This window comes from Mustela nigripes, chromosome 1 (assembly GCF_022355385.1).
Source record: "Mustela nigripes isolate SB6536 chromosome 1, MUSNIG.SB6536, whole genome shotgun sequence".
Classification (NCBI taxonomy): Eukaryota; Metazoa; Chordata; class Mammalia; order Carnivora; family Mustelidae; genus Mustela; species Mustela nigripes.
In genome coordinates, this window is record NC_081557.1 from 41,612,448 (window position 1) to 41,636,672 (window position 24,225).

The 24,225-nt window shown below is 39.0% G+C and overlaps 1 protein-coding gene across 4 annotated transcripts in view; it reads left to right on the top strand.

Moving 5' to 3' along the window:
• DENND5A (DENN domain containing 5A) overlaps window positions 1-24,225 on the top strand; it is a 97,235-nt gene that overhangs the window by 23,544 nt on the left and 49,466 nt on the right. For 2 of the 4 annotated variants that reach the window (XM_059408620.1, XM_059408598.1), the window contains exons 2-5: window positions 9,388-9,459; window positions 10,214-10,323; window positions 11,585-12,239; window positions 21,786-21,973. In XM_059408620.1, coding sequence (XP_059264603.1) covers window positions 9,388-9,459; window positions 10,214-10,323; window positions 11,585-12,239; window positions 21,786-21,973 — 1,025 coding nt within the window. The remainder of the gene's footprint in view (window positions 1-9,387; window positions 9,460-10,213; window positions 10,324-11,584; window positions 12,240-21,785; window positions 21,974-24,225) is intronic. The other 2 variants (XM_059408604.1, XM_059408612.1) reach the window with 2 other exon arrangements.

A 24,225-nucleotide genomic window follows, 5' to 3' on the forward strand; every position in this document is an offset into this window, starting at 1 on the left:
GGCTAAAAGGAAAGCAGTGTCTACACTTGATATCTTGTTACCAAAGTTTTATCCTAGCTGTTGTTTGCAGCAGTTCTGTCTGGATAGGTTCTCAAATCCTAGACTCTTGTTAAAACTGGGTATATAAGTAGTTCAGTCATTTTAGAAATACTAGATGCAGGAGTTGGACTCGCTGTGGAGTAGCCTGGAAGATGTCAAACAGGAGGCAAAACATCAATAAAAGTAATGGCTGTATCCCTAAATCTAAAGTTATCTGACGAAGAAAATATGTTGAGAAAGAAAGTGAACAGATCTACCTCCAGGGGAAAACAAAGAGGTAACAGATGGTTTCTGTTGCTTTCATTGAAAAGCCTGGGGAGCAGCTTTTCTGGGTTAGTGACTTAGATAGGACAGGCTTTGTGGTGTGTCCAAAGTGGGGGGGCAGCTCATTCTCTGCATTCTGGGTATTTGTGAACGTCCTACCCCTGAGCACATGTCAGCTGATGATGTGGGCCAAGATACAGCCTGTCCCTTCAAGGAGCAGGTACCCTCTCTGTGCCACAGGACCTATAAATTTACCTCAAGTTCATATGATGAAGAGGTGAGGGAAAGCGATGAATGAAGTATAGTGTTTTTGTTTTTAAAGATTTATTTATTTATTTATTTGACACAGAAATAGAGAGAGACAGTGAGAGAGGGAACAAAAGCAGAGGAGTGGGAGAGGGAGAAGCAGGGTTCCGAATGATCAGGGAGTCTGATGCGGGGTTTGATTCCAGGACCCTAAGATCATGACCTAAGCTGAAGGCGGATGCTTAACAACTGAGCCACTCAGGGCCCCAAGTGGAGTATAGTGTTAGATGGTTTTGTGTAGCTACCAAAACTCAGCTAGTCTTACTGTGTTTTTTTAAGCTATCCCCATTGAAAAACTGCTGATAGTAATGAAATAGTCACCTAAAAGGAGTAGCAAGGTTAATTCTTGTTTAGCTAGAAATTTGCATTCCCTTCTCTTATTACACTGTGCCTTATTAGTCAGAGATGACCAGAGATTATCTCTGATTTATTCAAGAATTCAGAAAATTATCTGAAAGACAAAGAGGAATGAAATACTGAGGCAACAAGTAAATTGGCAAAACACAAGCTGATTTTTCAACATGTACCAGATATATGTATGAGTTGGTAGTAGTACTGTTTCAATGGGCAGTCTGTTTTAGGAATATTTGTAATAGGAAAAATACAGTGACATCTTTTAGTGCAGGAAGTAAACTGATCATAGCATGAGTGGCGCTGAATTCGTCACCAGTGTCACCAGCAGGATCAATTTTAGGACATCCCAGACTGCCAGTGTGTAAATGATGGCATAATAACCTGGTTGTATCCATTCCCAGAGGAAGAAAATTCTATCACTCTTGCTGTAGATAATGTGAATTAGACCCTATAGGATTGGTGTGGGTATGGTGAGGTGGGGCAGCCCATTAGGCCAAAGCCTTTGTTTTGGCCCTGGAGTAAGGGATAGCTCAGTTGCCTTTGAAGAGTTTGGTCCAAGGTTTAACTTTGGATGTTTGAATTGTATTACCTGAAATCTCTGCTTTAAAACCTTGACAGGTTTTTAAAAAACATTAAACTTTTTATTTGAGGTAATTTCAGTTGCAGGAAATAGTTCAGAATTGAAACTCTACCCTTTACCCAGTGGTGGTAACTTCTTGCAAAGCTATTGGATGCTCTTAAAACCAGGATATTGACATTAATATACTCAAGTAAAACAATAGTTCCATCACCACAGGGATTCTTGGGCATTGCCCTTTTATAGAACCCTCCTTCTCTCCATCTCTGACCTCTGGCAACCACCAATGTGTTCTTCATTTCTAGAATTTAGTAACTTCAAGAATGGTGTATAAATGGGATCATATTGTATATTATTGGGATAGACTTTTCTCCCTTGTATAGTACAGGTCTGCAGGCAATGAATTATCTTAGTTTTGTTTTACTTGAAAATATTTTTATTTTGCCTTCATTTTTTTTTTTTTAAGATTTTATTTATTTATTTGACAGAGATCACAAGTAGAGAGAGAGGAAGGGAAGCAGGCTCCCTGCCCAGCAGAGAGCCCGACTTGGGGCTGGATCCCAGGACCCTGGGATCATGACCTGAGCCCAAGGCAGAGGCCTTAACCCACTGAGTCAACCAGATACTCCTTGCCTTCATTTTTGAAGGAATTTTTTTTTTTTCCTAATTATAGAATTCTGGGTTGACAGGGTTTTGTTTGTTTGTTTCAGTATTTGTATGGTGTTGTTGCATGTCTTCTAATCTCTGTTGTTTCTGGTAAGAAAGCAGTGGTAATTTCAATCATTTCTTTTCCTTAATGTATCATGTTTCTTTGTATCCTTTCAAGAATTTCTCTTTAATAATCTTTCTCCTTTTATTCCCTTTCTTTAAAAGTTTGACTGTGATGTCCTATTTTTTATTGTTTTCATATGTATTCTGCTTAGAATTCACTGAGCTTTTTGAACCGGTCAATTTAGGTTTTTTACCAAAGTTGGGAAAATTTTGATCATTATTTCTTCAATTAAAAAAATTTTTTTAAAGATTTTATTTATTTGACAGAGACACACAGAGAGGGAACACAGGGAAGTGGGAGAGGGAGAAGTAGGCTTCCTGCTGAGTAAGGAGCCTGATGTGGGGCTTGATCCCAGGACCCTGGGATCATGACCTGAGGAGAAGGTAGACACTTAACAACTGAGCCACCCAGGCGCCCCTAAAAAAATTTTTTTTAACTCGTTTGCCATTCTTTTCTTCCGGGGCTCCAATTATATGTATATTAGACTTGTTACTCCACAGATCTCTCGAGTTCTCTCCTATACACTCCTTTCTCTCCTTAATCTTTTTTTCCTCTCTGTTCTTCAGATTGGATACTTTTTGTTGATCTCTTTATTTATTTTTTTTATAATTTTTAAAAATTAAGCTCTATGCCCAGTGTGGGGCTTGGACTCACGACCCTGAGCTAAAGAGTCACATGCTCTACCAACTAAGCCAGCCAGGCACCACTGTTGGTCTTTTGAAGTTCACTAACTGTTCTGCATCTCCAATCTGCCGTTAACCCCATCCTCTGAATTATAGTCTATTTTGCTGTTGAGATTTTTTTTTTCATTCATTATGGACATAGCTGATCCCTTCCTTCCTCCCTCCCTTCCTTCCTTCCTTCCTAAGTTTTATTTATTTAAGCAATCTCCACTCCCAGTGTGGAACTCGAACTCACAGCCCCAAGATCAAGAGTTATATACTCTACTGACATAGCCATCCAGGTACCCCGATCATAGCTTTTTTTTTTTTTTTAAAGATTTCATTTATTTATTTGACAGAGAGAGCGAGATCACAAGCAGGCAGAGAGGCAGGCAGAGGGAGAGGAAGAAGCAGGCTCCCCACTGAGCAGAGAGCCTGATGCGAGGCTCGATCCCAGGACCCTGAGATCATGACCTGAGCCGAAGACAGAGGCTTAACTCACTGAGCCACCCAGGCGCCCCCGATCATAGCTGTTTTAAAATCTGTCTGTTGACCATAATATTTGGGTCAAGTCAGGGTCAGTTTCTGTTGATTGACTCTTCTCTGGAGAATAGATCATGTTTTCCTGTTTCTTTATATGCCAAACGATTCTGTTGAGTTGTGTCCTTGATGTTGATTATGATATGTTTTAGACACTGGATTTTTCTTCTTTTTTTTTTTTAAACCTTCCTCTAAAGAACATTGAATTTTGTTTGTTTTGTTAAGCTCTACCCTGCAGTGAATGGCAGTTTAAATCTCAGTTCAGTAAAAAAAAAAAAAAAAAAAAAAAAATCTCAGTTCAGTTCTTTTAGGAGAACTTCTATACAGGGTTTGAGGCACCTCCTTTTGGTTCTCTTCAGAATTTCCCTTCCTCACTCCTCTGTTGTGGTTGCCTTGAAGTCTGTCCACTGGTTTGTGAAGCTAGTAAGACTGTGGGTTTTGATTTGAATTTTAACCATCTTTCATGGCACAGACTGGGACCTGGTTGGCCAAAAGCCATTAACAGACTTGCTTGATGTCATTACCTATTATCAAGTTTTGACCCTCTTTATTCCATAATAACCTGCTTGCCTTTTTGTTCCCTAGTACCTTCAGGTATTGTTTTTTATATTCTGTCCATGTTCATAGTTATCTGCAAGAGAGTTGGTTTCATAGGAGCTACTCTTCCATGATTGGAAGCATGGAAGAGTATTTATATGCATCATGCTGGATAGAAACAATTCTTCCTCTCTCTCTCTTTTCTTTCTTTTTTTTTTTTTTAATATTTTGTTTATTTATTTGACAAGGAGAGAGAGAGAGAGCACAAGCAAGGGGAGCAGCAGGCAGAGGGTAAGGGAGATGCAGGCTCTCCACTGAGCAGAGAGCCTGATGCAGGGTCCCATCCCAGGACCCTGGGATCATGACCTAAGCCGAAAGCAGACACTTAACCAAGTGAGCCACCCAGGCGCCCCATCTTCTTCTTCTTCTTTTTTTTTTTTTTTTTTTGGCGGTGGGGGGGGTTGTTCTTTAAAGATTTTATTTATTTGAGAGAGAAAGATAGAGTGAGCTGGGATGGGGAGCTGGGATGGGGAGGGGCAGAGGGAGAACTCCAGAGGGAGCAGGGAACTCAACTCAGGGCTTGATCCCAGGACCCTGAGATCGTGGCCTTTGCTGAAGGCAAAGGCTTAACCAACTGAGCCACCCATGTGCCCTAGATATACATTATTCTGTTGACAATCATTTGTAGTTTCACAAATATTTATACTATCCTTCCCTTCTAAGAGACTGGATATAAAAATGCCTTAGGGGCATCTCGCTGGCTCATTCTGTAGAGCATGGGACTCTTGATCTCAGGGTTGTGAGTTCAAGCCTCATGTTGGGTGTAGAGATGACTTAAAAATAAAAAATCTTTAAAAAAATGCTCTTAGGGGCGCCTGGGTGGCTCAGCGGGTTGAACCTCTCTCTGCCTTTTGGCTCAGGTCATGATCTCAGGGTCCTGGGCTCAAGGCCCACATCAGGCTCTCTGCTCAGCAGGGAGCCTGGTTCCCCCCCTCTCTCTGCCTGTCTCTCTGCCTATTTGTGATCTCTCTCTCTCTCTGTCAAATAAATAAATCTTAAAAAAAAAAATGTTTAAAAAAAATTGCCCTTAGCTCTTGCTCTTTTTTCTCTCTTTTTTTTCAAACTTCAAATTTTGTGTAAAGCTTCTTGAGTATATGTCAACTCTAATTACTGATAGATTTAGAAATTGAAATACTTTTATTTGGTATATCTAATCAAGATGGAGGTATAACAGATGTGACCCATAAACACTTTCTTAGGGAATGATGGTTACTTTTATTTTTCTTCAATCTAAGCTGACACTATGTTCTGGAGTAGCTTTGTGTAACTTAACATAAACCAAGTGGTGATTTGACTATATTGGGTCTTTCTCACATAGCTGTTTGGAACATGCCTTTTTGTATCTGCACTACTATTCAAAACCATCATTGTTTCCCACCGATGTAATACATTTATTATAAATGTGTGGCTTTGAGATTTTGGTGAAAAAAAAAATTTTTTTTTTTTTAAGATTTTGTTTCTTTTGGAGAGAGAGAGAAAGAGTGAGCCTGATTGGAGGGGGGAGGGCAAAGGGAGAGGAAAGAGAATCTCAAGCAGACTCCCCAGGAGTGCAGAACCCAGCATGGGACTTGATTTCACAGCCCTGAGATCATGACCTGAACTGTAATGAAGACCAGGATGCTTAACCAAGTGAGCCACCCATACTCCCCTTGGTGAACATTTTCTGATGACCTTTCAGATGACTTCAGATACAAATTTTGAGGAAAAGATTTTTTTTCTTTTTTTAACTCATTCACATACGTGTGTATATTTAAAAAGAGAGAAGTTTGCATTTATAGACTTCTCATGATAAAAAAGGAGAAATAATGTTGTCATCATTAACCCAGAAAGCAGTTATTTAGTAGTTATGTTTTATTTTAGACTGTATGTAAGCCTACCAATTTAGGCTTATCTGTAAGTGGTCAAATGTTTCCTGCCCAAAATGGAGAAACATTTGGAGCTGTGGCTTCTGACTTTTTGGGGTCATGGAACCCTTTGAGTATGGGGGCGCCTGAGATAGTTAAGCATCTGCTTTCCAGCTCAGGTGCTTAAGTATCTGAGAATCTGGAGGCGCCTCAGATGGTTAAGCATCTGCCTTCAGCTCAGGTCACGATCCCAGGGTCCTTGGTCTGTCTCCCGGCTCAGCGGGAAGCCTGCTTCTCCCTCTTCCATTCCCCCTGCTTATGTTTCCTCTCTGTGTCTCTCTCTGTCAAATAATAAATAAAATCTTAAAAAAGAATGACGAAAATCGCGTTTCTCTTTAGAAAAATGCACATATTTTCATACAAAATTTTGTAAAGTATTTCAGAGAGTTCAGGGGTTGCTTTGAAGCTTCTCAGTTGTAAGCATCCCTTATTTAGAATTATTCAAATCAAGCTAGTTACCAACGGGGTAGATAGCAATACAAATATCGGTTTGTTTCTTGCTTGATCAAAACAGAACAAGTAAACAAAGAACCTGTTAGAAGTCCTTGGAAGGCGTGCAGGCTTAAAAAAAAAATCTGTTATGGTTTATCTGAATTGTACTTCCCCAGGGACAGATTCACAAAGATAGACTGACACCTAGTTGTCTAATTTTTAAGTTGCTGTTAGAAATGGGTCTTAGTTCTGGCATCCAGACTTTATGACATTTGTGGACTCTATATGTTAGGCAAATAAGTAGTTACTATTTCCAGGACAATAGGACAGTTGTAGTTGCATGTCTTATTCCTAGTATCATTTGAATTTCCAAAGGTCTAAATAATTAGGGATTTAAGCGATCTGTGACATATGTACAGGTTTCCTGAAGTGGGTCTCTGTAGATGTTCCTGAGGCATTAAGTCTCTACTGCTTAGTCTGAAAACTTAGCCCTCAGCAAATGATGAAAGACTGAATTGTTTTAATAAAAATATCTTAGGTTTGTGAATCCCCTTCCTCTGTGACTTTTCTGACATTCTATATAGGGTGCTGTAGTGAACATGGTTTGGTCTCAGGGCTCTCATACCTCTTATACACCCCCTTTCTCCTTGCAGTGAAAATACTATATTCCTGATACTGGTCCAGTCCAATACACAGAAGGACTCATGTCTAAGATTGGCAGTCTCAGTGGTGCCTTTACTGACTCTTTTTTTTTTTTTTTTTAAGATTTTATTTATTTATTTGAGAGAAAGATCACAAATAGGCAGAGAGGCAGGCATAGAAAGGGGAGAAGCAGGCTCCCTGCTGAGCAGAGAGCCCGATGCGGGGCTCAGATCCCAGAACCCTAAGACCATGACCTGAGCCGAATACAGAGACTTAACTCACTGAGCCACCCAGGTGCCCCGCCTTTACTGACTCTTTAACAAGAGATCTTTGCTTAGCTTGTTTGAAGAAGGGGCAGGAGGTAAAGAGGTGCTGCGAAGGATAGAGGATCTAAAGACCACTGTTCTTGTGATTCATAACCTTCCCCTCCTCTTTGTCTATACTCCATTTCAGTTATTTTCACCTCTGGCCTTTTCTCACTGGTTGTTTGAAATGGTCTGTTCTATCCTTTGGATGCTCATTATGTCTTGGGGTCACCTCATAACCATCTTAAAAAAAATATGCTTCTCTAAAGACTTTCATTAAGGACAGTGGAAACTGCCCTGATTCCTGTTTCTGTTGAAATATTTTGTGGTTTTTAGTGAGGGGATTTTCTGGCCTAATAAGGAAGAAATGAGGAAACTGACAACTACAAGTGAGGAGGCTTAGGAGGAAGACATAGTTATCTTCTCAGAACTGAATGAGTTTAAATGCATATTCTGAGTATTTCAGAGTGTAGACAAGATCATTATGTCAGCTGCTCGCTGTTTAATTTTTCTGTACAGTGAGTGCAGCCTTGCCAAGGGTGTGTTCACAGGTGTTACTGAAAGCTTGAGACTAGCTGTACATAACTGTAGGGGCTGTATTGCTACCACTGTTACCAGCTGCCTGCTGATTTTGCCAGTCTTTAGTGGAGATTACAAAATGTATTTTGAGAGATGAAATTTCCTGGAAAAGAGTTTCGGAAAACTCAGTTTGGAAGAAGGCAGGAAATGAGAGAAATTGAAATTGTGTTACTGGCTTTACTTGTCAGAAGTTGAAAGTTATGAATAAGTGTGCCTCTTATCATGTTGATGACAAAACCTGAGAGAAAGTGGAAATGAGTGTTTTTAGTTATAAGCGATAGCTTTCTGACTGGAATCCTTATTAATTTCTGGACCAAGTACCTTAGAGTTACTATAAACTCTTTAGAAAGCTAAGATGCCTCTGGGATGATTTAGAGTGAAGAACTATGGGACTTTAGGTTTATCCTAATCCTGTTTCGGAAGAATGCAACTTCCTTAATCACTAGCTCCTTTGGGTTCCAAACCAACTCAGAACAACTATAGAACAGAATTTGTTGTATCAGCTAGAACATGTGAGCAGGATGTTGTGCAAGTGTGCTCTCAGTGGTTGGACCACATAGAGTAAAGATCTGGAGCCTCCCAGATAATAACTTCCCTGTGAAGTGATTATTTGTGTATATTCTTTTTTCCTGTACATTTGAGAGGACAGGTGCTTCATTTTGTTCATTTCTGTCCCCTCAGTACCCAAGGCCCTTGTATGACATGATTATTCGATAGATAGGTATCAAATTCATTTGAATTGTTTTTTTTTTTAAAGATTTTATTTATTTATTTGACAGAGAGAAATCACAAGTAGATGGAGAGGCAGGCAGAGAGAGAGAGAGAGGGAAGCAGGCTCCCTGCTGAGCAGAGAGCCCGATGCGGGACTCGATCCCAGGACCCTGAGATCATGACCTGAGCCGAAGGCAGCGGCTTAACCCACTGAGCCACCCAGGCACCCTGAATTGTTTTTGATCATGTTTTCCACATATGTTTCCATGACTCCCACTAAATTTATTTGTTTGAAGTATTTGGATACATTTAATTTGTCCCCTATTCCCTAACTCCTTAGGAACAGCAGTATTTGGGGCAGGATACTTTTGGATAAAGTAGCAGTGACTTTATAGTAATTTGATACCTTTTGAGCTCTTCATCTCATTATGCTGCATTGTAATTTTTTTTCCCCAAAGAATTGTGTTAGTAGTTTTAGTTAAGTTTGATTTTAATGATGTAGAGTAGAAATTATGAAAGGGCATCACACAGAGTAAGGGTAAGTATTATTTTGTGAAATTGTTTTAGGCAAATTTATATGTACACATCATGTATGTGTATATTGCTTCATGATGTAACATTTGTTTCATACTGGAGTCATGGTCAAATAAGTTTGAATAATATTGCTTTATTGTAATACTCTGTTATTTCATTTATCATATAGCATTATGCCAGTACATACAGGCTTCTAAAGCCAGGGATGGTGCCAGCCCTTTCATTTCCAGTACGACTGAAGGTAAAAACAAAACAAAATTGAGAACACCCAAGCTTTCTGGTGGCTTTTACCTGTCTCTACAGTGGTATTTTGTACCTTTGACCTTCTAACTTTCTTCTGCCCTTTTTTGACCAGTAGGTTTTTCATATTTGAGTCCGTCTAGGTGGTGGGTTCCTTGGTTCTTCCTCTTTTCACTTTAATGTTCTTTATTTCAGTATATTCTAGTGTTTTTAGGGGGGGAGGGGAAACAGGTAGAATTTTAGAAATTTCAAATTTTTCTGAATTGACAAAATACCTCATTAGATTTACCCTGAAATTTGCTTTTTTAAATGTTCTTCAATCTTTTAGTCCCTTCGTGTTTTTTCAGAGATCATAGAAATGCATACTTTATTCTGAATTTAAAATCATTTATGCTTCTATGATATCAGTTGGTTTTAAGCAAGCTAAATGTTGTTTACAGGGAAAAAAAGGTGGATATAATCCTTTGTCATTCCTTATGCTGTTTCCACTCCCAAGAAGATTAACTAGTGGTTTTAGTAATAATTCATTTTCAAGAAAAGATAGCTAGTGGTGTCCACTCTTAACCACATTAAAACCTTTTCAGCTTCTTTACTTACCTAATAACTTTAATACCTTTCCTGTTCTTAGATGGTTGGCATACTAACTCTTTTGCCTTTATTTCTTTACCTTGCTGGATTACCAAGCTCAGGCAGTCATAACTCCATGATTTGGAGGGACTCCGTAGAGATGATTTGCTTCATTCTTTTTCTTGCAGGAGAAAATTTTGAGCAGACACCCCTGAGACGAACATTCAAGTCTAAGGTCCTTGCCCGATACCCTGAGAACGTAGAATGGAATCCCTTTGACCAAGATGCAGTGGGAATGGTTAGTATTTCTTAGCTACAGGTATGAAATAATTTACAAATGAATTTACAGTAGAACCGTGAATCCAGACTATGATAGCAGCAGTTCCACTAACTACCAGTAACTTTTGAAGAAGGGGCTGTCTGTATGTTACTCATGATTCTGCATTTTGATCAATATATCAGATACACTGAAAATCACATTGTTTCTGTTTTGTCAGACAAATGCATAGTAATGGTTCAGGGAACTTTGAGGTACTGAGCTATTTGTTTGCCTATAGTACTGAGATTACATGGTGAGTCTGATTTAAAACAGTTTTCTCTCATTCTCACTTGTGTTTATCTGGGTGATATGGTAGAAATGGGTATTATGTTTCATCCTAATTATCCTAATTTTGGACAGGACAGCTTTTTTTTTTTTTTTTTTTTTTAAAATATGAGAGTGCATGGGCATAGGCTGTGGGGAGGGGCTGTGGGAGAGAGGAGCAGACTCCCTGCTGAGTGCAGAGCCCAACTTGGGGCTCAACCCAGGACCCTGAGATCATGACCTGAGCCAAAAGTCAGATACTTCACTGACTTTTGTTTACTCCAGGCTGCTAGGAGATCGTATGGAGATTGATTGATTTAGGTCAGTTTGATTAGCTGTCCAAATTTTTTATATAACCCATCTGAGTTAAAATGAAAAAAGTGCGTCTTTATCCTGATTATGTCATCTCCTTGCTTTATGTGAAATGCTCCCTTTTTTCCTATGAAAAGAGAAGGTTCTCTTCATGACAGGGTTTTGTGAGCTGATAGAGTCTAAAACTTTGTTTATTTTTAGGTGCAAAGTTGGATTTATCTAGTATATAGGTATATTTCTAGCATTTTCCAGTAAATGCTGTTATGCTTAACCACCTACCTAAATTCTCCGAGCTTTCTCTTACCTCCTTATCTTTGTGGATTTACTTCCTGTCTTTGAAATACCTTCTTTCCCTTGTCTAACTGATGAATTCTAATATCACCTCATCTATGAAACCTTTTCTGATGTTCCTGGGCTGGGTTGTCTATTCTGTGTTGCTCTAACACTTTGTTTTTGGGTAGTCCTGATAACTGCATTATAATTTTATTTACTCATATATCTTAGAATGGGAGATTCTTAGGACAGATATTTTGCTGCGTTGATCTTGACACCCCAAACACCTAGCATAGTAGGTACTCTGTGAGTAAATGAATAGTGGTGGTAATCTGAAAAGAGGACCAGCAGTGAGTGTTCTCACCACTTGTTTCCTTGTTGTCTTTTGCAGCTATGCATGCCCAAAGGGCTTGCATTCAAGACCCAGGCTGATCCGAGGGAGCCCCAGTTCCATGCCTTTATTATCACAAGGGAGGATGGCTCTCGGACATTTGGGTTTGCCCTCACATTTTATGAGGAGGTGACCAGCAAGCAGATCTGCAGTGCAATGCAGACCCTCTACCACATGCATAATGCTGAGTATGATGTCCTACATTCTCCCTCTGTTGATGGTCGAGACCATGGCATGGAGGATGGTGAAGGCACTCCTGGGACCAAGCTTCAGCGCTTCAACTCCTATGACATTAGCCGGGACACGCTCTACGTCTCTAAGTGCATCTGCCTCATCACACCGATGTCCTTCATGAAAGCATGTCGGAGTGTGCTGGAACAACTTCACCAGGCAGTTACTTCACCTCAGCCCCCTCCACTGCCCCTTGAGAGCTACATATACAATGTACTCTATGAGGTGCCACTCCCACCTCCTGGCCGGTCCTTGAAGTTTTCCGGGGTCTATGGGCCAATAATCTGCCAGAGACCAAGTACCAATGAGCTTCCCTTATTTGACTTCCCTGTCAAAGAAGTCTTTGAACTGCTTGGGGTAGAAAATGTGTTTCAGCTTTTTACTTGTGCCCTTCTGGAGTTTCAAATCCTGCTCTACTCACAGCGTAAGTCAGTGCTTACTAGAGCTTTCTCCCTATATAGGGCTTCCCTTCTTTCCATATTGAATACAGTGGAACTGACTGTAAAGGTCATGGGCCGTTACAGTTTGAGCAAAACTCAGATCTTTTGCAGGTGGGTGGTAGATGGCAAACTGATGGAGCACAAGAGGGCCACAGTTTCTAATTGACTGTCATCCTGGCCTTTTGCTAGGCACTTAAGCCTGGGATCCTTCCTGGCATCCCTTCTAATTGATGCTGAAAAGAGTGGTAGGAAATGGTGGTTCTGGAAAGCTGACTTTTCCTCATTCTGTAGTTACTTTTGCCCCTTCTGCAACCTGACAGTAAAACTGAGGATTCCCAAATAATGATCCTTTGAGAAAATGAGGATGTATTACTTCTTCCTGTTGTTTGTTATCACTGAATTGTTTTTTGTAAATTAGAGGTGAACTGAATGTGAGGGGCAGGTTTGGACAAAATAGTAAAGTAGATCAGAAGGAAAAAGATGTTTATTAAATAAATCAGAAAAATAACATAAAACTTATTCATTCAGTACCTATTTATTTAGACCTTACCATGTGCCAAGCATTGTATCAGGGACTAGAGATACAGTGGTAGACAAAACAGGTAAAAATCCTTCCTGTAATGGAACTGATCTTATAGTGGAGAGCAAGGGGGTGACTAAATAAAGTTTAGTTTAAAGTTAGTTTAGTTTAGTTAGCAGATGCCTAACTAACTGAGCCACCCAGGCACCCCTCCACTTTTTAACAGAGTGATTAGTTTAAGCCCTCTCTGAGCGACCCTTGTTAATATCTGTGGGAAAAGTATTCTAGGCAAAGGGCATAGCACATATAAGGGTTTTGAGAAAAGAATGTGCTTGTTATGTTTGAGAACAGTTGAGAAAACTGGGTGGATGGTACGGAGTGAGAAAGCAGGAATATAGAAGTAGATGTTGTTAAGACTTAATAGGAGCTTAGGTATTACAATTGTAGTCCACTGTAAGGACTTTGTTACTCTGAGATGCATAGTCATTGTAAGTTTTAAGTTTTTTTTTTTTAAGATTTTATTTATTTATTTGTAAGAGAGAGAGAGTGAGAGCGAGCACAGGCAGACAGAGTGGAAGGCAGAGTCAGAGGGAGAAGCAGGCTCCCTGCGGAGCAAGGGCTCCTTGCTCCGCAGGGAGCCTGATGTGGGACTCGATCCCAGGAGGCTGGGATCATGACCTGAGCCGAAGGCAGCTGCTTAACCAACTGAGCCACCCAAGCGTCCCAGGTTTTAAGTTTTTTGACTCTTTATTTTGAAGTAGTTTCCAGCTTATGGAAGAGTTGCAAGAAATGTTCAAGGAACTGTTTGTGTGCTCTCCCACAATTCACCAATTATTAACATTTGGCCACATTTGTCTTATCATTCTCTTTCTCTGTGTGTGTGTGAACATAAAACTGAACCATTGAGAGTCGTCGCAGATCCCATGTGCCTTGACTCCTAAATGTGTCAGCTTTTATTTCATAAGAGCAAAGATATTTTCTTACATAACCATAGTATGATTATCAAATTTAGAAAATGTAACATTGTTATAATATTGTATTCAGGTTTCACCATTGTCCCCAAAATATCTACTTTGCTATTTTTTTTTTTTAATTCCTGATCCAGGGTCTTGTCTAGTAATATGCCTTGCTTTTACTTTTTACTTCTTAATGTCTTTCATGACATAGACATTTTTGAAGAGTGCAGCCAAGGCATTTTGTAGAATGTCCTCCAATCTGGGTTTTTCTGATGTTTCCTTGTGATTAGATTCAGGTGTTAAACATTTTTGGTTATAATACATAGAGGTGAGGTTGTGATTCTCTCAGAGCATTGTATTAGGAGGCACATAATGTGTGTTTTTATCATGACAGGAGGCGCTTGATGTCAGTTTGCCCATCTTTGATAATGTTAATTTGAACACTTGGTTAAGATTATGTTTGCCAGTTTTCTTAAATGGAAAGTTGTCCTTCTTCCCTTTGTAATTAGTAAGTTGTGGGAAGTTATTTTGAAACTGTAAATATATTGTTCCTCTTTGAAGTTTTACCCAATAGTTTTAACATCCATTGATGATTCTAGTCTGAATTAGTTAATACCATCATGGTCACAAAATGGTGATTTTTCTAGCTCCACTTATATTTATTTATTTATCTATACTTTATTTATTTATTTGTTTATTATTTTTTAAATTATTTTAAAATTATTTAAAAAAATAATTTATTTATTTATTTGACAGAGATCACAAGTAGGCAGAGAGGCAAGCAGAGAGAGTGAGAGGGAAGCAGGCTCCCTGCCGAGCAGAGAGCCCAATGTGGGACTCGATCCCAGGACCCTGAGATCATGACCTGAACCAAAGGCAGCAGCTTAAACCACTGAGCCACCCAGGCACCCCCATATTTATTTATTTTTTTAAAGATTCATTTAGTTATTTGAGAGAGAGAGCTCACAAGCAAGAGGGGCAGAGGGAGAGAGAATCTGAGGCAGACTCCATGCCAAGTGCTCAGCCTGTCAGGGGGTTTGATCTAACAATCTTAAGATCATGAACTGAGCCGAAACAAGAGTCAGATGCTTAATCGACTATTTGACCCAGGTGCCCCTCCATCTATATATATTAGTTATCATTGTACTATAAGGAATAACATTTATTTTTCCTTGTTTGTTTAGTATTATATGGACTCATAGATTTTTATTTTGTTCAGTAAGTTAGGTACCTATAATGCAGGGGGGATGTTGTAGACATGGGAGAAGGAGGATTGAAACAAATATGACAGGTGACATTTTTCCATCAGAATTTGGGCTAAATTTCCCAGAATATGGGTGGTTCTATCAATAATAGAGCAATAATGCAATCAGTAATACAAATTTTAAGAGGTTTGAAGGCGATTAAGAAGATTTGTGTATAAACTCAAATGGAACTCAGGACCTAAAGCCGTGTTTATAGTGTGGGCAGGAAAAAAATTTTTCCAAAAAAATTACTGGATATTGTTGAGCAAGGCTGATTGTAAAATGGTGTTGCCTTTTATCGCATGTAGGTTATGCTCTCTATTAATATTTAAACAGTTGAGATTGGTTTTCTTGAAATAGTTTTTATTTATGATTCAAAGGCCTCAGGTGGATGAAAATCTTTCTGGCCTTCCAAAAACATGTCATCACCACTCACAGTGTTGCCCACTGCATGTCTCGCCTACTGAATAGAAAAGAAGTGTAACTTAGGGAAAAAATGCAGGCGAAATGGTATGACTTACAAAGTGTAACCCATTGGATGACTGAACTGACAGTTATAAGAATTTTTTTTTAACTTGTACTCCCGGGTAATGTTTGTTCTTTGCTGTATAGATACAGATTTTTTAATAGTGTATTTTTTACCAATTGCTGTTAAATTGTATGTAGAGAAGTTCTTTACCTGATATGAGTTAATAGGGTAGTAGATTGGATAATTGAAAAAGTCATTCAAGTCTGATAATCATAAAAATTATACATTATCCATTAAACATTGTATTTTAGCTTAAAACATGACTGTATAATCACTAGTCTTTTGATGAAGGGACTAGGTATTTCCTTTGATTATAGGTCTACTAGTCAGATGTCTGCATTTTTTTTTAAAGCCACACCCATAATGCATTCACTAGATTTTCTAGATGCATTTTGTTTTTAAAAGGGGAGTGAGAATTTAATGAACCTTGCAAAAGAACCAGAATGGAGACTAAATTTTTGCAGTTTTCCTTGTTTTTTTTGGGCACTTAATAGCCTCATGATATGCTTAATTCAATTATGGTATTTTTTAGCCACTTTGCATTACTCAGTCTTCATATATATATATATATATATATATTTTTTTTTTTTTTTTTTTTTTTTTTTTTTTTTTTGAGAGAGAATGTGTGGTTTGGGGGGAGAGGCAGAGGGTGAAGGGGAGAATCCCAAGCAGCCTCCACGCCCAGTAGGGAGCCTGACATGGGTTCATCTCACAAATCTGAGATTGTGACCTGTGCCAAAATCAAGAGTTGGAGGCTTAACCAACTGAACCACCCAGGCATCCCTACTGAGTCCTTTTTTTTTTTTTTTTTAAGATTTATTTATTTATTTATTTTTTGGTGGGGGAGAGGGGAGCAGAGAAAGAGGGAGAGAGGGAGAGAAATCCTCAAGCAGACTCCCTGACTTGGGGCTTGATCCCAGGACCCTGATATCATGACATGAGCCAAGGTCATGAGTTGGGCGCTTAACTGACTGAGCTACCCAAGTGCCTCAAAGATAAGTTTTTTTAGAAAACAAATAAATAATGTGTGGACAAACAAGGCAGAGAAAGTTGAAAGTTTCCTTTTTCACCTAGAATCCTACTCCTCAGAGGTAATCTCTTAATTTTTTTAGTGCCCCCTCTCAAATATTTTTGAACCATGAACTATTTTTATGTGAAGTGTTGAGTACATATGTATGGCTTGTAACATTCTTTAAAGTATACATGTACATTATGATATGTGTAGGGTATATTAAAATTAATGTTAAACTTTAATATACCATAAGTATATGTTTTAAATATGGTATATTAAAAATGTAGGAAAAAAGCCTTTCAATCATATGGTAGGAATTTTAACACATTACAGAAGGGTCTATATTGAAGTGTAAGACTTCCACCTCTGGTCCCTGGTTCTCCCTCAAGGAGATTACTACTGTTTGCTCTGGTCCCTGGTTCTCCCTCAAGGAGATTACTACTGTTTGCTGTTTCCTTCCAAACATAATCATGCATATACAACATATATACTTTTTAGAAACAACACAAATGGAAATATGCTAATCATTGTTTGCACTTTCTTTCATTTAATAATCTATCTTGGAGAAAGGAACATAGAGATTAGGTTGTTTCCTAAGAACAAAGATTACCTGAGAAACATCCTTATTCATCCTTACTCACTTTTTCACAAAAGTGTGAGTATGCAAGGACAGTTCATGATTCAGTTTCCAATGTGTAGAATTGGCCCTTTGGTTTGTTTAGGGACAAATTATCTGCAGAGTGGTCCCACAGCTATTATCTTTCTTTGCACAGAGACAAGCCATGAAAACATTCCTCCCTCCCTCCCTCACCACTCAGGAGTGGTGGTTGTAATCCCACTATGTTTTGCATTATCTCCTTTTGTTAAAAGTAATTGCTCATTAAACATTATAGGAACTTTAAAAAAATATTTATTTATTTGGGGGAGAGAGACAGAGCATGAGCAGGGAGATGAGGGAGAAGTAGGCTCCCCAGCTGAGCAAGGAGCCCAATGGGGGACTTTATCCCAGGACCCCAGGATCATGACCTGAGCCGAAGGAAGACACTTAACCGACTGAGATACCCAGGTGCCCCAACATTATGAGAACTTTAAGAGAATATAATTGCCTAGAACCTTAGTGTCTCCAGTTGATTTTGTTTGTTTGAAATACTTTGGGTGCACATGACCTTCGGCTGCTTCCTGTTTATTGGTTTCACCTTCTTGGAATAATGAGCACAGACACAGGCAATAGCAAAGGAGATACTGATTTTATCATTTATACTGGTGTATAGAAATGGATTTTGTGTTATTGCTTAAAGCTCTTGGAGGTCAGCATCCTAGTGGGTACCACAGATTACTGGATCCCTGAGGCATTATTTGTTAGGCCCTCCTCCAAGGTAGGTTATTGCTTTTTCAAAATATAAAAATGTAAAATAGAAAAACAATTTAAAATATAAAATGAAACCAACAACTCAGACCAGAAAGGCCCTACAATTCCAAATTTCTAGTGTCTGTAAAATTAAACCGTGTAAATGGAAAGTGACTTAGCCTTGAGAGAAGAGATTATCTCTGACCTCCAAAAGTGTTTTGTTTCTAAGAATCCCATAATTTCAAGTGCATCACAAGAAATTCTTCAGAGATTTCAAACTGAGGTAAATAAGGTTACCCACTCTTCGAAAATAAGTGGGCTGAGTTTTAGATACTAGATTAGATTTATCCTGAAAAGTAGGGAAAAACCAGAACTAGATTTCTGTGCTATTGGAAAACTTGCCTTGATGGAGCAGAGCAAGCCTTTTCTTTCAGACTCCAGCATGCCCTGTTTTATGATTATGGAATTGATGTTCCCAGACGCTGCAGCTAGGTACTGTAAGTAGTAGTCCAGTGCCAGGATGTCTCATGACAAAGTCATATTTGGGACTCCTCTACTCAAACAGTTTCCTGGCCTTCTGTGAAATTTTACTGTCCCTGAGCCGACATGCCAGGAATGCCAGCCATATAAAATACTTGCTTTATTGACTTTGGGCAAAGAAAGGAGAAAATCTTTTGGTTTTCTCATGATTGAAAAGGCCTCTGGTACTCCTGCCTGCCCACTCCTCCTGCCCCCTTTAAATCCAGCAGTGATGTGTGTGTGTGTGTAGGTATATATACATAGTGTAGATGGGGATGGGGTATTTCCGTGTAATATTTATTCAAAATATGTTTAAGAGCCAGTGTTGGGACCTAGACCTTCAGCTCTAAATAGCAGTTGAAGGTTTTCTTGCACACTTTTGCATTCTTTTGATTCATCTTAATTTTGAATTTTAAAATAAAATCTTAAGATGTCTGAGATTTTTTTTTTTTAAAGATTATTTAGTTATTTATTTGACAGAGAGAGATCACAAGTAGGCAGAGAGGCAGGCAGAGAGAGAGAGAGGAGGAAGCAGGCTTCCTGCTGAGCAGAGAGCCCGATGTGGGACTCGAGCCCAGGACCCTGAGATCATGACCTGAGCCAAAGGCAGTGGCTTTACCCACTGAGCCACCCAGGCGCCCCATGAGATTCTTGAGATTATTGCTCTTGAGTAGATAAAAGAATTGAGGTCTCCTCTGGAGAATCATTAGAATTTATCTTGTTTTTAAAGGTTTTATTTTTATTTATTTATTTTTTTTTTAAAGATTTTATTTATTTATTTGACAGAGAGAGACCACAAGTAGGCAGAGAGGCAGGCAGAGAGAGAGAGGAGGAAGCAGGCTCCCTGCTGAGCAGAGAGCCCGATGCGGGACTCGATCCCAGGACCCTGAGATCATGACCTGAGCCGAAGGCAGCGGCGTAACCCACTGAGCCACCCAGGCGCCCTATTTTTATTTATTTTAGAGAGAGAGCACACGTTTGAGTGGGAAGATGGAGAGGGAGAGAATCCCTGCTAAGGGGAGCCCAGACTCCACAAGAGGCTCGATCTCACGACCCAGAGATCATGACCTGAGCTGAAACCAAGAGCTGGCCGCTTAACTGACTGAGCCACCCAGGTGCCCCTCATTAGAATTCTTAATAATGATTGTTGGAGGGGCACTTGGGTTTCTTAGTTGGTTAGCAGCTGCCTTCAGCTCCGGTAATGAACCCAAGGTCTTGGAGTCCTGCTTCGGGCTCCCTGCTCAGCAGGGAGTCTGCCCCTCGCCCTGCCCCTCACTCTGCCTCAGCTCTCTCTCTTAATCAAATAAATGAAATCTTTAAAGAAAAAAAAAAAAAGATCGTTGGAATGTCATTGAGAAGAATTTCAGCAGAGAGATTAAAAAGCCATGTTGTACGGACATCCCATAGAATTGAGGTATTACTGAAGAGGCTGAAGGTAGAGCTTTCAATGCTGTAATTTTTTTTTTTTTTAAGATTTTATTTATTTATTTGACAGAGAGAAATCACAAGTAGATGGAGAGGCAGGCAGAGAGAGAGAGAGAGGGAAGCAGGCTCCCTGCTGAGCAGAGAGCCCGATGCGGGACTCGATCCCAGGACCCTGAGATCATGACCTGAGCTGAAGGCAGCGGCTTAACCCACTGAGCCACCCAGGTGCCCTCAATGCTATAAATTTTGTTAGTTTACTTTCATGTGGGACTAAATCCTCTTTCTGAAATTATATATATATAACCTAATTTAACTCTTCAAAGCTTACTTTTTTTTTGTAATTGGGGAAATGTTTTTGTTGCTGCTTGAATGATGGGTTGGAATCTTCACTAATATATATATATATATAATTATATATATATATATTTAAAGATTTTATTTATTTATTTGATAGAGATCACAAGTAGACAGAGATCATAAATACTTTTTAATATAGGAATGACGATGCTTTGTGTGGGCACACATGAAAAATGAGACTCTCTTCTTGACCTCTTACTAGTTTGCTTTGATCTTTAATGAATATGAGAAGTTTATATTCTTTTGTCCTTCTGCTAAACCATTTTTTGTTTGTTTTAATTGATGATCGATCTCTCAGTTCACTTTTAGGCACTAATTGGTTGTATCATTTACCTATGTGCCTTAGTTTCCCCCAAGAAGCATATGAGGCATTTTCCTGTAATGCCCTTAAAATTAAGTTTGAGATGATGATGTTTTAATAATTAATTGCTATATATTTGCCCATTGGTTAAACCCATTGGTTAAACTTCTTTGCTTAGCCAGGAATAAGGTGATAGGCAATTTTTAAAGTGTGAGTAGTGAGCAAATATGGGATACTTTGCTAAACTTTTACTTAGTTGATACATACCAGCTGTTGCTCACTTTTTACTCAACCTTCCTCATTTTGGGGAAAGCTGTTTGATACTTATAACACCTTTATGAACCAAGGTATTATTTTTTTAAATGATGGGGTGGATTTTTAGTATAGGAGACCACTTTAACCCTTATGAAATCTCCTTTGAAATCAGCCATTCCAGAGGATGTTACTCATCTGATTTTAAAATTTATGTGCCTCTGCTCTGTCTTTAAATGACAGAAACCATTATACCATTTGTGAATAGCAATTTTAAAAATTCTACTTTTAACCAGACCATTTTATTGGCTTTGCCAATGTATTTATTATTTTTTTTATAAAATGGGTCTAGAAATTGTGTTCTAAAGGAAAGCAAAACTTTGAACTCAAAGCCTTTCCTTCCAAACTGAGATCTCTGACCTAAAATAAGAGTTTTGAGGCATGAAAGTCAATCTTCTGAGTCTTTCAAATTCTCAGGAAGCTTTTTATTGAAGTATTAAAATAACACATTTGTGCTGTTCCTGTTCAGGAAAAGTTCCAGGTGGAGGGCAGACTTGGCTAGTGCAGAAAACCAGCTTCTGCATGCTTTGTGGTTCTTTGGGTCTTGGTCTTGAAGGCAGAGCTCACATTAGTTCCTTATCGAATGCAGACATATCTGAGTGGTAAAAGAACTTCTTTCCTGAATGAAGACCCAGGCTACTGTTCTTTTTTTTTGTTTGTTTTTGTTGCAGTTCCCAACCCCTTTCGACTTAAGAGAATCTACTTAACCTTCTGATTTAGTATTTGAAGCAAGGTGCCATTTAGGATATCTACTGTATTTCCATATTAAATTTTATTATTAGCAGGAACCTGTTATGTGTGGGTACATTTCAGCTTGTGATCCGCTGAGGTCTCAGGGTTATCTTTCTGATACCCATAAGAGAACCACATTTTGAGCATATCCTTGCTGAAGTTTATCCTGATCCTTTCTAAATGTGAAATTGTATTGCAGGTTTAACTTACTATTTGGCAAGCAAGTGCTTTGTTTTTGACTGGTTTGTATGTGTTGTGTTTTGTTTTTAACTTAGATTACCAGAGACTGATGACTGTGGCGGAGACCATTACAGCTCTCATGTTTCCTTTCCAGTGGCAGCATGTCTATGTCCCTATTCTCCCGGCTTCTCTCCTACATTTCTTAGATGCTCCTGTTCCTTACCTGATGGGCTTGCATTCCAATGGCCTGGATGACCGGTCAAAGCTGGAGCTGCCTCAAGAGGTGAGAGGAATGTGGAGCTTGGTTTCTGGTGCCCCTGGCCCCATTCTAGGATTAGAGAGAGAATGGCTTTGGGATGAGCCTAGGGTGGTGTCACAAAGTTTTTCTTTTATTCTGAGGAACATAAATAACCTTCCAGGAAAAAAATGTAAAAGCAACGAACATTTAGCTTAGTTTGTGTCGTTTGTCATCTTTATTACCTGACTTTATATACATTGTAATCTCTGTGTGTACACTATTGTGAATTGCCTTTTCCATGCATAGTTTTTCAAGTATTTTACATACTTTTCAAGACATTTATTAAGAAATCTTTTCAGGGATGCTTGGGTGGCTCTGTTTGTTAAGCTTCTGACTCTTGATCTCAGCTCAGGTCTTGATCTCAGGGTCCTGAGTTCAAGCCTGTGTTGGGTTCTTTGCTGGACCTGGAGCCCACTTAAAAAAAAAAAAAAAAGAAAAGTCTTTTCATTCTGTAAAACTTGAAATATATGCAGAAGAGTAGCATAATGAATTCCCGTGTTCTTAGCACACAGCTTCAATAGTTATCATACATGTTAAATTGTATTTTAGTTTTATACCTCCTACTCCCGATTATTTTAAGGGAGTCCCACATAATGTAATTTCATTATTACTTCATTACTCAGACCAAGTATTAATAAATCAGTGTGTTTCTTTTATAGGCCAGGTTTATCTGTAAAAGTTGACCTGATCATACTGATTCTTGTGGTGCTAAGCCAGCTTTGAAAACTTCCCTTGTTCAAGATAAGGAAGGCCTTGAGAGAGAAGCTTTTCCTCTCTTGCTATGAGGATGGTCTGTCTGCTCCTCATTCCTATTGGTTGAGATACTGAGAGAATTGATTATAAATATGTATTTCTTTTTTTTTTAAGATTTTATTTATTTATTTGACAGACAGAGATCACAAGTGGGCAGAGAGGCAGGCAGAGAGAGAGGAGGAAGCAGGCTTCCTGCTGAGCAGAAAGCCCGATGCAGGGCTCGATCCCAGGACCCTGGGATCATGACCTGAGCTGAAGGCAGAGGCTTTAAGGCGCTGAGCCTCCCAGGCGCCCCATAAATATGTATTTCTTTATTTCCTGCTTCATTCTAAAGAAGATTTAAAGCATAAAATAAGATTGTTTTATTTTTTATTTTTTTATCTTATCTAGAACTGGTCTACCTTTTTATGTCTTTTTGTGGCTAGTATGAAACCACTTGGGAGAAGGGTTTTCATATTCTGAACTTCTCAGTCATTAGAAAGGCCTGTGAATAAGATTTTGGAGTATACATACACTGGTGTTATGTGGCTCTATTTCCTCCCCTACCAAAATGCTTATGGAGGAAGATTTTTGCATAACTAAGTAATATTAGTAAGGAAGCCTCCAAAGAGTACGGTCTCATGGAATTGGATCTGAGCCTCACTCATGTTGTTGGGCATGTCTTGGCAGTGTCCTTGATGAAACCCTCGTCATTAGATCACACCTGTAATATTTACATTGTAGTCAGATGGATCTCTACTTTTCCTTTCTCCTTTGGTTTTAGAAGGAAAATGTCCTCCTTGTAGCTTCTTCCCTTTCCACCCCCTTTGCTGCTTTGATTTTATATACTTTGTATTGTTTGGAGTGGGATAAGGTTAATTAAGGAAGAAAAGATCTGAATGATGGAGAAAATCATTGAGTTCGGATATTGGGCTTTTATATATATTTGTTTTACTGATAAATATACATGAAGAGTACATGTCAAAGTTTGGAGAATAGAAACATGCATATTTAAATTGACACCTCTTCAGAATAAATCTATCATTTTGTAAAGTCAGAATAAGAATAACACCAAAAAATGGTTGAAGGTGGAGAGCTAAAGAGGCATGCAACATTGCAGTGTAATAAGTAGGTCACTAGGCAAGAAGCCAGTTTTTTCAGTTTTATTTTCATCTTGAGCATCTGCTTGCTGCATATTTGGGGCAAGTTCTGTTCCACGTAGGATCCCTCAGCATCGTTCTTTGGGTGCCTCAGGTACGTGGGTGTATGAAGAGGCTGCTATGAGACCAGCAGTTTTCTTAATGGGGGACTCAGTGGGAATGTTTGAGAAACCCGAAAGTTCACTCTCTTCTGGGTATCGGGGTCTCCACTTCTGCAGTATTCTCCATCATTGCTGCATCCTTTGTGTCTTGCTGTGGTCTGCTTGGGAAGGAGAGATGATGATGTTACTGAGGAATACCTGTGCATACTTAATTAGCAATTCGAGGGTTTCAGAGTCCTACTTC